Source organism: Malus sylvestris, chromosome 11 (assembly GCF_916048215.2).
Source record: "Malus sylvestris chromosome 11, drMalSylv7.2, whole genome shotgun sequence".
Taxonomy (NCBI): domain Eukaryota; kingdom Viridiplantae; phylum Streptophyta; class Magnoliopsida; order Rosales; family Rosaceae; genus Malus; species Malus sylvestris.
In genome coordinates, this window is record NC_062270.1 from 36,597,070 (window position 1) to 36,611,261 (window position 14,192).

Genomic DNA, 14,192 nt, shown 5'->3' on the forward strand with positions numbered 1-14,192 from the left:
TTGATCAAACGATTACAATTATTATAACTTTAGAGGGGTTACTTGTTTATGGCCGTTGAATCAAATTTCAATGGTCTGGATGCATTGCTCAGTTGGCTCAGATCTCTTGGATTTGGAGAGGATACAGTTCCCTAAAAATCACTCACCCAAGCCTAATCTTGACAGGTAGTCCTAGGACTGTAGGGCCTGTCTCTCGTATTTATGTGGAAAGCTTGTGCTAGGCGTGTTCTTTATGGACATGGCTTCTCTGCCCTCCCAATTCTCATACACTCACATCTCCTCCTATTTGTGCGGTCACGGTTAAGCCACGTTAACATTTTATATCATTATTGTTTTTTGTCTTATTATCTTTATAAAAAAATCAATATAAAATGTTAATGTAGTTTAACCGTGACCGTACAAAATAAAAGGGGATAGAAATGTATGGGAATTGGGAAGGTAGAGAAGCCGGATCCATGTAGACGTGCACTTAATTTCATGCACGGTTTTTTTTGAAGTTTTTCCTTTTTATTTCTTTTATAACATTATGTAAGTGTCGGATTGTCTAAAGAATATGACTTTTTTCTTTAATTTATTTTGTCGCCGGTTTAAACGCTCCGATCTTCGTAGTGTAACTTAGATTATTAATTTTGACAAAAAAAAAACTTAGATTATTAATAATAAGACTGATTGTAATAAAAAAATAAATATATATTCTCAAAACGGAAAAAGGGTTATTTTTTAGGAAAACTAATGAAAATGTTTTGAAAACTTTGAATTTTAACGATAAGAACGAAATAAATGGTAAAATGAATAGTACCAGTATTGATTTTTTAGCCTAAAAAAATGATTTTTCAGTCTAAAAAAATGATTTTTCAGTCTAAAAAAATGATTTTTCATTAAAGTGAACAGTACCATGAGCTTTTCGTTAAAGTTCTCTTATTTTTTTTCATTTTCAAATGGTGTTGGACACAATTTATTTCTTTAGAAACATGACATGAACAGCACTGTTAAGCTAATAGATAAAATTTGAGACACAAATATGGATTTCTTTTCTAGAAAGTTCATCCTTTAGACATTCTGCATAATTAACATTTAAATAGGTGGCCAAATTATATCTTAAAGATATTTATTGTATTAATATGTAAATATTGTAGTCAAATTCATATTTTTATCACAGATGGTCCCTGAAATTAACAAACGTATCAAAATGATATATGAAATTGAAAATTGATCAATGTTATCTATAAATATGGAGATTGTTGTTGGTGGCTGAGTTCAAAAAAGAAGGAGAAGATGAGGATTTTTAGTTTGTTGTTTTTCTTCTTTTTACCTTTTTAAATTTTTGAAACACTTTATTTAATCCATGTGTCATCATATTATTGGAGTGCAAAGTCTTATGTTTGTCACATCAACATATAATAGATTTTTTTTAACAAAATTCAGCCAGAAGACAACATTGATTTGCAACACTCATATTCATGGACCACTTATAATAAAATTCTAATATAATATAATAACTTAAGTTTAACAAGTCATTACCCGCAAAACCAATCTTTTTAACATATTACTAAGGCGTCTATCCATTGTCAAACAATAAGATAATTATATTAAATTTAACTAAATTACAGTAAGCGGAATTCAAACTTTGTGTAAGATAAAACACAATGACGCAACTAGCTTGGCTAAACTCAAATTATGTAAATGTATCTTTAATTATATAAATAATTAAATAAAAATAAATATAGTAAGTGGTTGGGAATAATATTTTTTTTCCTTTCTTGTTTGGTCTTTGGTTTTAAGGGGCAAGTAAGGTTAACACAAGTCATTGACTTCCGTTTGTGTCCTTCGAGGTCCACTCCTTCCCTCCCCTCAAGCGAATAAAAAGCTGTAATTCAGACTCATTCTCCTCACAAATCTTTCTTTCTTTCTTTCTTTGCCACTCTCACAACTTTTCATACATACAATCCAACAAATTCCATCCAGCTAGCTGCACAAACTGATCCTTTTGTCTCTGGTTTTCTCTTCAAATGTGAAAGACTTTGCCTAGAAAATTGATGAATATGTTCTTCCCTCGACTTCTTCCTCATTCTCTTTTCTTTGTAGCTTGCTTTGTAACTTTTGCCTTTGGAGCTACTCGATTGCCAAATGATGAAAGTACGAGTAATTCACCTCAATATCTTTATGTCAAATATCTTCCTTAGTTTCCTTTGTATCGTTCTATAAATGATGGTTTTAAGTTCGTTTGATAATCTTTTAGTTTTCAATTTTTTTGAGTTTTCAAAATTTGGTTTGGGTTGATTTTGGTTTTCAGTTTACATTTTTCCGAGAAGTGAAAACAGTTACCAATGAACGAAAAATTAAAAATTAAAAATTAAAATAGTTATCAAATGAACCTTAAGTAAACAGATATTTGTGTGAACTCAGTAGATTTTTTCAATCGTATGATGCTGAGGTGCACTCTGTAGTTCTTGTCTATGCATCAATTTTTTTTTTTTACTATTTTGTTGAGCACGATGTTAATTTGCTGCCTTTTATTTTGCGTATATGTAGTGCAAACTTTGGAAGACATAGCAAAGAGACTGGGGAAGACGGACTGGAATTTCGGTGGAGACGCAGATCCATGCAGCGGCCAACTTCCATGGACTGATCTAAACGCACTCAAAGGATCTGAGAAGGCCATCAACTGTAATTGCTCCTCCACTGTCTGCCATATTACCGGAATGTAAACCTCTCTCTCTCTCTCTCTCTCTCTCTCTCTCAAAAACAAACATGCCCAACTCAGAATTAAGTGAGATTTTTTAATTTGCCTGGAATCATTATATAAATTGTAAGTTATTTATGTTAAAAAATTAATATAATTTGAAAAATAAAACTTTCTTTTACTTATATAATGACACGTGTTCTATGTTTTGAATTTTTCCACATCTCACAAGCTGATACCAAATATTCTTGTCGGCTTTTTGTGATTTAAATTGATGTGTATTTATTGGTGCCACCGACAAAGGTTTTTCCGGAATATTATTAGATCGTTGGGGATATTTACTTCGATTAGAATTAAGAAATTAAAATACTACTTGTTTTTTTATTAACGGGGAGACAAATTTGAATTTGGTACATCTTTTAAATCTAATAAGAGAAGTACCATTAGACCATCAACTAGTTAGTAAAATCTAATAAGAGAAGTACCATTAAATCTCATTCTACACTCTTTTTTCTGTTTCACCATAGAGAACATATCGTTAATATATATATATATATATATATATATATATATATATGGAAGTGTTATTAACATTCCAAAAATCTCATTCTACATGCACAAATGTTTTTTTTTTCCTAATATAGAAAGTTTGGAGTGTAATGAGAATTTTGAGATGCTAATAACAATTATATATATATATATATATATATATATATATATATATCTCTCTCTACTAATTAATAAAACACTTATTGTCAACCAAAATCTTATGAAATTACCAGTTTAACCCTTTAATTAAAACAGAACATGAATAAGAAATATGAGGTAGAAATGTAATTTCACACAACCAAATCTTGCTGTTTTTTTTTTCAAAACATCACTTATATATAATTCTAACATATCTCTAATTAAAAAAAAAAATTCCCATGTTCTCTATCACTCCCTTCCTCTCTCCTATTTCAAAAACAAAAAAAAAAAAAAAAAATTCCTTACACTTTGTGTGTGCCCATGTGCTAGTGTGTGTGTATATATATATATATAAGAATAGTTTTATGTTTGAGACACCTTGTGACTATAGAATGTTACTTTACAGTGAAAAGAGTTGGAAAGATATATATATATATATATATATATATATATATATATATATATATATATATAAGAATAGTTTTATGTTTGTATAGTTCTCTTGTTTGAGACACGTTGTGAATATAGAATGTTACTTTATAGTGAAAAGAGTTGGAAAGAAGTTGTTAATAATAGATTACCGAGATAAATAGGTGATTCTTTGTTTTCAATTTATTTGACACATAATATGCATATAAGATTATTGCGTTAATAAACACCAATTTAAGTACTTAATGTGTCACTTAGCCTTTTTTTACTTGTAAGTGAGATGTTTTAGGTTCGATTCTCACCAAAGACGTATTGGAACCATATTATTACTAACTCATTGTGAGGTTTAAACTACTCTCTCATGCCTTAATGTAGATAATTGTTTATTAAAAAAAAACTTAATGTGATAAAGAGAACATAAGTTGGAAAATAAACGTTGGGTTATATAGAATTGTCATTGATTGACTTATTTCTTAAGCCATTAAAAATTGCTCATTAAAATTTTCTTTTCTGGATAAATAGTTTGCTCGTTGTGTTTTGAACGAGTTCCATCTCATGATATATAGAACTATTAAGAGAAAAATAAAGAAAGAGTTGAGAAAATAAAGAAAAAGCAACGTATAGATTAGGCGCCTTTTGTTGTGAAAGGTTGAGAAGGATAAGATCAAAGTTTTTCAGTGTTTGTTATAAGAATAACGTTAAAAGAAAAAAAACAATAAAGGTCTACGTCCACGTAACATCCTGTTAGATTGTATAATGTCTACACAAAGACTTTTTTAGGTCAATGAATCTTAATGAGCAGAAAATTTTGTAATTATCAGCGAATAATTTAAGTTATAAAATAGGTGAGGGAATACGAAAAAAATATATCATTTTCTCTACGTATAATATGATATTTAGTGTGCCGCTTGAAAAAATCCCTTCTCAATGAGCATTTTCTCCTAAATAAAAAAAAGGATCTTTAGATATGGGTTAAAAGTAACTAAAAATTGGATCTATTTCAAAAATCAAAAGTCACTAAAAATTGAACCTATTTCAAAAGTAGACCTATAAAATTGGACATATTTCAAATTTTTCCAAAAAATTAACTACGCATGTAAGAGAGGAGAATAACTTGTATTAAACAATTTTTTTATTTTTATTAAACAAAGCTTCATATCAAAAGCGCTTTATAAAATTTACGTTGAATCATATATTAATACGTGTAAATTTTTCTTAACGTGACATATGTTATTATATTAAAAATATTGAAAAAAAAAATTCATTTTATGTAATCTGCTCATAAATGTGCGAGGAGAAATGTTGATTAGAAGGTTGGAAATCGGTTTTGTGGACCCCACGTCTATATGCGAAAAGTATCAATCAACTTTTCACTGAATGTCCCCAAACCTATCCCCATGCCCATGAAACCTCCAAAATAAAGTAGGAATTATAAGGCCTAGTGTGGGCCTCTTCGAGTTGTCTATTGGCAACTTGGCACGTCGTATTCACTCCTTCAACCTTACGTCGGGCAAAGTAGCTAGGCCAATTGATTCCATTTGGATTTGAGGGGTGTTAGTTTAAATTAATAGCACAGTCGAGCTCCTTTGTTTCTTTGTGATTTTCTCACGCCCCGACCCTAGCTTCGAAGAGATTTTTTTAGTGCGTTGTGAATACGGTTCGGTACACCAAGTATCGGTTGGATACATGAAAATTTTTTTCAACCACTTGCATTCTTGACGTGCAAGTCAAGATTGAAAATTTCGATTTCGACCAATTCAGTTTTTGTTGGAACAAAATTATGAAGAAAATTGGAATATATCTTAAAGTTCCCAAATGGGCCATGGCCACCTTACACTAGAACGGGCTTAGCCATCCTTACACAGTTATTAATTTTGCAGTCCAACCTAATTCTGATATCTATAGACTAGTTGGGTTTCCATTTCCCAATCCTTTACCCCTCCAGATTTTTTTATTTTTTCTTCAACCAGCAACCAATTGGAAGTTTTTGATGGTCTAATAAGAATTTGTTGTGCCTTGAAATTCAAGAAAATGCAAAAAGAATAATCTATTTTTTATTGAATGAACAATGAAACATTCAACCCTACCATGTATAGCAATTCAACTTAACTTATCTGCAAAATCGAGTTCTAGGATGTGACTAATTTGCTCAATTACGATAACAATGTGTTTATGATCTGGCTATGAGCCAGCATAGATGTTCCATGGCATGCTGTGTTGGTTTTTCTTTATTTTTAATTTTAATTTTTAAATAGGCATGCTGAGTTGTTAGGACTTGGTATTACTGCTGTGCTGTATTTAGGCTTGATTCTTGCATACTTGATCAGCGTACAATTGTTCGTAGTCACCACAATTCTTGCGTACTTATTATACACATACAACTCTGTATCGACATAGTTATTAGTTACAAAGCTAATGAAAGAATGACTCACAGTGTGCTTGTGACAAATGCACATTTACTGTTTGTGTAATTGCTCCAGTTCTATTCTTTTTAAAGGACATTGGACTTTTTCCTTTGGTTTTCAAGTCAGAAAACCAATTCCTTCTGCCTATTTAACTACTTGACCAAAAGTAAGTATTTTCTGTGATTAATTAGTGTTTTACCTCTTTGGTCTCGCTTTTGAGGCATCTTTTCTTTTTAGTCACAATATAGATGCGTAATAGGTTTCTGTTAATTTGCGACTAACTTTGAAACATGTTTACCGATGAAACACAGAATTCTAAAAGCTCAGGATTTGCAAGGAACACTCCCACCAGAGCTGGTAAATCTCACCTATCTTCAACAAATGTAAGCACATTTTTACCCCTCCAAGTTTACATTATTTAAAGTAAAAAGAAAATAACTTTGTGTCGTGTAATGGTTTATTCTAATTTCATATATAGCTTACCTTTATTTCTGTTGTCAATGATACACTGGTTTCTTTCTTTCTCCTTCAGCGACCTTACCCGCAACTACCTGAGCGGTACCATCCCTCCAGAATGGAGCTCTCTTCCACTTGTGAACATGTACTATCTTCTCTCACACTGCATACATTTTTGTTTTTGATGTTCATGTCATGTTCTTGTTACTTTATTTGGTCACTCCAATGTTCTTCAGCCATTTCTTTCTTAAACTATGAATCTACTACATTGGGTTTTGTTCATGATAATGAACTTCCGTGGCCATGAGGCGTTTGAATCATAAGTATTGAATCGAACACATGGGGTTCATTGCCTTCTTATTGAAGTACATGTTAATGTTATGGAGCCTCTTGCTTGATAAAAGTGATCTTAAAACTATAGTTTTGAATGCAGATCCCTTGTTGGAAATCATTTGACGGGTTCTATCCCCAAAGAGTTCGGGGACATCACCACCCTGAAAAGTTTGTGAGTGTTGATTGCGCATTTGTTTCTTGCTTAGCCCATTTGATTTTATGGAGATCCTTAATGATGTTTTTTTAATCAATGGAATTGAATTGAATTGAATTTATTTTATTTTTGTATAGGGACATCAGTTTCAATAATTTCTCTGGACCCCTCCCTGAGGAGCTTGGGTCTTTGGCCAACATAGAAAGGATGTAAGAGTCCTTTTCAAATTTTACCGTGTTAAAAAATATTTGGTTTATGGGTATTTTCTTGTAGACAAATTCTGGATACTTTCACCAGTAAATCATCGACTTCTTTATCGTTGATATAATTGTTATATCTACTTCATTTTTAGGTTGCTTTCCTCAAACAACTTTAATGGGGAGTTGCCAAAAACATTTGCAAAGCTTACCAAAATAAAGGACTTGTAAGCTTTTGTGTTTATTTCTTCTTAAAGGTTTCCTGAGCACTTTAGACATTTGTTTTACTGCTTTCTGATACAACTGGTACTATTTTCCCTTTTCCAATCATTATGCAGTCGGGTTAGTGACAGTAACTTTTCTGGGCGGATACCTGATTTTATTGAGAACTGGACAAATCTTGAAAAACTGTGAGTGTTTTTCTCTCGTGTGTCATCTTTTCTGTTATTTGATTTGAATATTATCACTAATTCAAATGTTATAACTCGTTAACAGATTGATTCAGGCTAGCGGTTTGACAGGGCCAATTCCTTCTGGCATTTTTCTTCTGACAAGCTTGACTGACTTGTTAGTATATCTGGTCTCTATTTATAAATACAAAACGATTAGCAAAATCCGTAGTTTATGTTCATGGCTCAATTTTAACATGCAGGAGAATCACAGACTTGAGTGGACCTGAATCACCCATTCCTTCGCTCGATAAGATGAAAAACATGAAGATACTGTGAGTTAATGGTTCCATGACAGTGACACACAATTTCTGTCTGTACATAAAGTCTTCTGTAAACTCAAAGCTTTGGTCTGTTGCAGGATGTTGAGGAGTTGCAACCTTACTGGACAACTACCTCCAGATCTTGCGCAAATGAACTTGAAAACTTTGTAAGTACAAATGTCTTAGTCCCTATTTTTTCCATCTTCAAATAAAAAATTTCTTCTAGAAGTGATTCTACTAATTCAAGGATTATTGAAGTGACTTTTAGACGATTTTGGGCGGACTTTATATTTCTGTATTTATTAAGAGAACATCTCTTTCAGATGTCATTTCCCTCTCTACAGTGAGCACATCTAAACCGCATTTGCTATTTGTTTGTGCAGAGACCTCAGCTTTAACAAGCTGACCGGAGAAATTCCAAACACCTTCGCTAGTCTAGCAGATACGAATTATATGTAAGCTATTGGAATGACCAATCTAGTCTTTCTTACATGAAATTGAGGCAGACATTCTTCAATGGTTTTGTTACACCCCAGCCTGACAAGCTGGAAGTATTTCCAATCACGATTACTATAATTATAAGTCACAGGTTATACTACAATGAAAATGAAAACGGCTCTTCTGCTGAGAAATGAAATGTTTAGTTTATTCATTAGAGTCATCACTACTCATGCAATTAACTGACATAAGGTGATCACCCTTAGATGTGTCTTTCGGATGGAAGTACTGATCTAATGCACTCAGAGTTGGCAAACTCAAATTTTCAAATCTTTACAAAGAAATTCCTAAGAACAAACACTATATTCCTTACTGAGTTTTTCTGTATTCATTATTTTTAGGTTCTTAACTGGAAACTTGCTGACTGGACCTGTACCTGATTGGCCGAAAAAACACGTGTAAGCTTCTCTTCCAAATGCTTACTCAGGAAATTTATGCTGTTTTTTTTACTACATAGATATACAACTATTATATCAAAAACTTAATTCGAACCATGTTAATGTTTTGTTTCCTTTTGTACTGAAAAACTACAACTGGAAAAGAATTTGTTAATGCTTCTTTGATTCTAGTTTATGAACCCTCAATGAATATGAGGACTGGAGAAGATAATTAATACTGAAAAAGAAAGGATGAAGAAAATCACAGAGAATGTATGTTCTCGCTGCTCTGCCAAATGCAGCAGAGGAAAATTCTTGTTCATTCAATATCTCTCACTCTCTAACAAGTCGTGCAAAGAGAATATTACCGTTAGCCAAGCACAGCTGGATCCTTAGACATCACAAAGTGATCTCAGCCACACATCTAACTATTTTCTAAGATCATCACACATCTTTGAACCTCACACTTGGCAATATTACAACAGAGTGAATACACAATTAAGCTCATAACTTATTTCACTAATTCTAATCAGCTAGAGACTTACAATTCAACAGAATTTGCATCATAGCTCTTTTTGTGCAGGGATCTTTCATATAACAACCTCACCATAAGGGATGCAAGTTGTCCACGAGTCAGCAGTAGCATGTAAGAATGTCTCCATTAGCTTGAAGTTAATCTGTTTGTGTTATTTGGAGCAAAGCTTAGCTTAACTTTTCATTTGTGTTAATTTCTGCAGTAACTTGTTTGCAAGCTCGTCAAAAGGCAATAGTTCGTAAGTTCAAATTAACCGTCTCAAAGCATGCACCTATAAATTTACTTCGGTTTCCAATGGTGTATTCTGTACTATTTTTTTTTCCAACTTCTCATTTATGATTGTTGACATTTTCTGTACCCTGAATTACTCTATCAGGAGATTTGTTACATGTTTAAAAACTTCAGAGTGTCCAAAATGTAAGCCGAGTTTCTACACAAATAATTACCTGTATTTTTTCAGTTCATTCTTTTTTAGTTTTCCTCCTCAATGGCTACTAATCTCCATTTTCTTTTCTCATAGATTTGTACTACTCGCTCCATATAAATTGTGGTGGGAATCAATTTACTGTCCCTGGAAAGAATGGTACACAATATGATGATGACATATTTTCAGCTGGACCATCATTTTCCGAGAGCAAAACAAATTGGGCATTAAGCAGCACCGGTTATTTCCCTGATGATGACCGCACTACGGACTCCTTTATATGGACTAATGAAACTAGACTCTCTATGGCCAATCCCCAACTATACATGAACGCACGCCTTTCTCCCATCTCTCTAACTTATTTTGGGTTTTGTCTGGGAAATGGAAACTACACTGTAAGCCTCCATTTTGCAGAGATAATGTTTAGAAATGGCAAAACATATAGAAGCGTGGGAAGGCGCATATTCGATATTTACATTCAGGTAACTATCGCATCAACTTCCATGTATACTCACCAGTGATTATTCTAATTTTCAACAAGCATTGTTTATATTTTGGTCGATTTGAATGTTAACTTTCACATTTATGATCATGAAATGTTAAGCAACTAAATTAGCATATATACATATATATTGCAGGGAAAACTAGTGAAGAAGGACTTCAATATCATGGATGAAGCTCGTGTGTTTGGTGATGTAGTCATAAAGAACTTTACTGCTCCTGTAACTAATAATACATTGGAGATTCGTTTATATTGGGCCGGGAAAGGGACGACAGGCATCCCTGTTAGAGGAGTCTATGGTCCTCTTATTTCAGCTATTTCAGTAGTCCCAAGTAAGTTTTCACTGATCTGAGCTTCGTCTAATTACCATGCGTCAACCACATGCATTGATATATCTACTAAATTACGAGATCCGACTTCAGTTCTGCAAGGTTCTTCAATATTTCATTTCCCTTGTATTTTCATAAAAATGCTTCTGCGCTTTTCTCCTGTTTTACTTAGTTTGAGCCAAGACTTGAAGAAATACTCTCTTAAATTTTCTTAAATACAACAAAATTCAACTTCGAGGATTTTTAATTATTCACATGAAAACAATCCAGTTCACTTAAGAAAACATGTATATAATATTTACAACCATCCAAACAAAGTTTGTTCGAGGGATTACTTCATATCTATCTACTATTTAAGGATACCCCAGAGACCGGGTTCAATCTTCTGTTTTTGTGTGCATTAGATAGCTGGTTGAATAATCCACTCTCATATCAATTACATTTACAGTTACTCTAATTTAAGCTATATTCTTTCTTCGGACAGACTTTGTTCCCCCGCCAAAACCTGTAACTGACACATCAACTGGTGGAAGTGGCGTGCCTGTAGGTGCCGTGGTTGGAATTGTAGTTGGAGGAGTCTTCATTGTACTACTGATATTTGGTATTCTTTGGAAGAGAGGCCTCCTAGGACAACAAAAGACATTGGAGGATGGTATTAATTTGCAGTTTATTCTGTTATACTGGTTTTTCCTTTTTTGTTTCTCCATTACTTTTTCTTATCGAAATTTTTTCTTAACTAAGAACAATATTTATGCTATTTTGCATGGTTCTCACGCATATTGACGTGCACGCACAAAGATAGTAATTATTTGGATATTGAGCTTTCCGGCACTTTGATGTTGCTATAATATATTTATCGTCCAAACTCATGATGCAGAGTGGCTGCCTATAGATTCAGTTACTAGTTAAATTCAAGAATCGGGCACAAAACATTAAGAACTAAGAATTCTATCCTTCTGAAAGTTTTCTTAGACACAATATCTTATGAGTTTTACTTGTTATACAGATTTGAAGGGTGTGGACCTGCAAACTGGTAAATTTACCTTCAAGCAACTCAAAGATGCCACAAGCAACTTTGACAAAGCCAATAAGATTGGTGAAGGTGGTTTTGGATCTGTTTATAAGGTATTCTTCGGAGCCAATATTTATTAATGTATTACATTTTTTTCTAATTTGATACTGTCCGTTCCTAATGAAAGCTAATTTGCTCCATAGTGATGTAAATTTGACTATCTTTCTCAAATGCAGGGCGTTTTAGCAGATGGCACCGTAATAGCTGTTAAGCAGCTTTCTTCCAAATCAAAGCAAGGGAATCGTGAATTTGTTAATGAGATTGGCATGATTTCTGCTCTGCAACACCCTCATCTTGTCAAGCTCCACGGATGTTGTATTGAAGGAAATCAACTATTGCTTGTCTATGAGTACCTGGAAAATAATAGCGTTGCTCATGCTTTGTTCGGTAAATATCAGTCTCATTTGCCAAAAGTTCATTTCATTCATACAGTGGGCATAAAAGATCTTATGCACTAAAAATATGTCCTTTACAACTAATTTTGTTTATTTTGGCAAATGGAAGGGGAAAAAGAAAGTCATTTGAAGTTGGATTGGCCAACAAGGCACAAGATTTGTATTGGTACAGCAAGAGGTTTGGCTTATCTTCATGAGGAATCAAGATTGAAGGTCGTTCATAGAGACATCAAGGCTACTAATGTTCTGCTTGATAAAAATCTTAACCCGAAAATATCCGACTTTGGATTGGCCAAGCTTGATGAAGAGGATAATACACATATTAGCACTCGTATTGCTGGAACTTAGTGAGTCCCTACACTTTTATTTATCTTCTTATTCTCAAGTTTTAATCTTCTTCCACCGTGAAAAAAGAAGATAGAGCCAAAGGAAAGTCTCTAACTTACTTAATTTTCAACCCAACCAAATCCTTGTTGTTCAAGAAATTTGAAGGGCAGATTTGTTCTTTGAATATAGTTGTATTACTTATTATCTATCTAACTATTGGATTAATCTTAAGTATTCAATTAGCAATATTTTTACTAATTATTTTAGCTCAATTTGGGTTAATGATATGATTTCATGATATTACAGTGGATATATGGCGCCCGAATATGCAATGCGGGGTTATCTTACTGATAAAGCAGATGTTTATAGTTTTGGTATTCTCGTATTGGAAATTGTTAGCGGGAGAAACAACACAACTTACCGGAAAAAGGAAGAAAGCTTTTATCTTCTTGATTGGGTAACATGAATCTACTACTTCCTAATTTAACTTCAAATTTTCTTAATATGCCTTATATGTGTGTAAGTACGTTTGAATCGATGAAGTTTAATCCAAAGACAAAATTTATATTGCTTTTGTTACTTCCATTTTTTGTAGGCACGACTTCTAAAAGAACAAGGGAATTTGATGGACCTAGTTGATCCAAGGTTGGGATCAGACTTTAATAAAGAGGAGATGATTGTTGCAATCAATGTGGCTCTCCTTTGTTGCAATGTTACTTCGACAGCTAGGCCTACCATGTCTTCGGTTGTGAGCATGCTTGAAGGAAAGGCTACTGTTCATGAGTTGGTCTCGAATCCAAATGCTCAGAGTATTGAGATCGATGCAATGAGGAAACATTTTCAATCTAGTTTTGGTAGGGGCACAGGCGAGAAACAGATAGAAACGGGGTCAACTGAAGGGCCATGGACTGCTTCGTCTGCGTCTGCTCACGATCTGTATCCCGTCAATCCTGATTCAGATTACTGGGAGAACAGAAGCGGGAGAACTTGAGCTGCACGGTTATCAGTTTGACTCAACCTTAGCACACTCAAACATATCAGCTAATTAATCATTTGTATTTCCTTTATAACTATTTGTTGGCGTGAATCAACCATATAGTTTGGGAATGTGATCATGTGATTGATTTCTTGTATAATTGGGATTCTTATTCCTTATTTTATAGGACCTCTTGTACCACGATCATTGGGTGTGGTACTAAGAGGAGAGGATTATGTTATGTGGATGATGTGGTACTAGGCCAAGTCAACCATGTCTGCAGTGGTCACAATAACAAGATCAAGCAAATTCAGCTATGGCATCGTCGACTAGGACATGCATCCTTTGGTTATTTAAAAAAATTACTTATGTCCTTATTTAATGGCATTTCAGACTCTGATTTTCAATGTAATGATTGCACTTGCAAAAAGTCATCGTACTTCTTATCATTTGAGTTTCAATAAAAGAACAGTGCCTTTTGAGATAATTCATTCAGATGTTTGGGGCCTTCACCAATAGTAACGCACCATGGAATTCATTAGTATGTTACGTTTGTCGATGATTGCACCAGAATCACTTGGCTCTATATTATGAAACAAAAGAGTGATGTTGGGCATATCTTTCAACAATTTTATCGCATGATTGGAAGTCAAATTTCTCTTTTGTCCTATCAAAGTTCTTCGAACTGATAATGGTGGAGA

General features: G+C 33.4%; 1 protein-coding gene across 1 annotated transcript; it reads left to right on the forward strand.

The window, feature by feature from the left end:
• The first annotated feature begins 1,813 nt into the window (after positions 1-1,813).
• LOC126589989 (probable leucine-rich repeat receptor-like serine/threonine-protein kinase At3g14840) lies at positions 1,814-13,978 on the forward strand. Its single transcript, XM_050255455.1, has 25 exons — positions 1,814-2,136; positions 2,533-2,704; positions 6,516-6,587; positions 6,737-6,805; positions 7,094-7,165; positions 7,285-7,356; positions 7,500-7,571; positions 7,683-7,754; positions 7,840-7,911; positions 7,997-8,068; positions 8,155-8,223; positions 8,440-8,511; positions 8,896-8,952; positions 9,515-9,577; positions 9,669-9,704; positions 9,843-9,883; positions 9,987-10,372; positions 10,529-10,724; positions 11,206-11,373; positions 11,728-11,846; positions 11,970-12,180; positions 12,298-12,535; positions 12,822-12,972; positions 13,111-13,514; positions 13,679-13,978. Exons 1-24 carry the CDS (start codon positions 2,037-2,039, stop codon positions 13,504-13,506), a joined length of 3,048 nt encoding a protein of 1,015 aa, XP_050111412.1. The 5' UTR covers positions 1,814-2,036; the 3' UTR covers positions 13,507-13,514; positions 13,679-13,978.
• Positions 13,979-14,192: the final 214 nt, after the last annotated feature.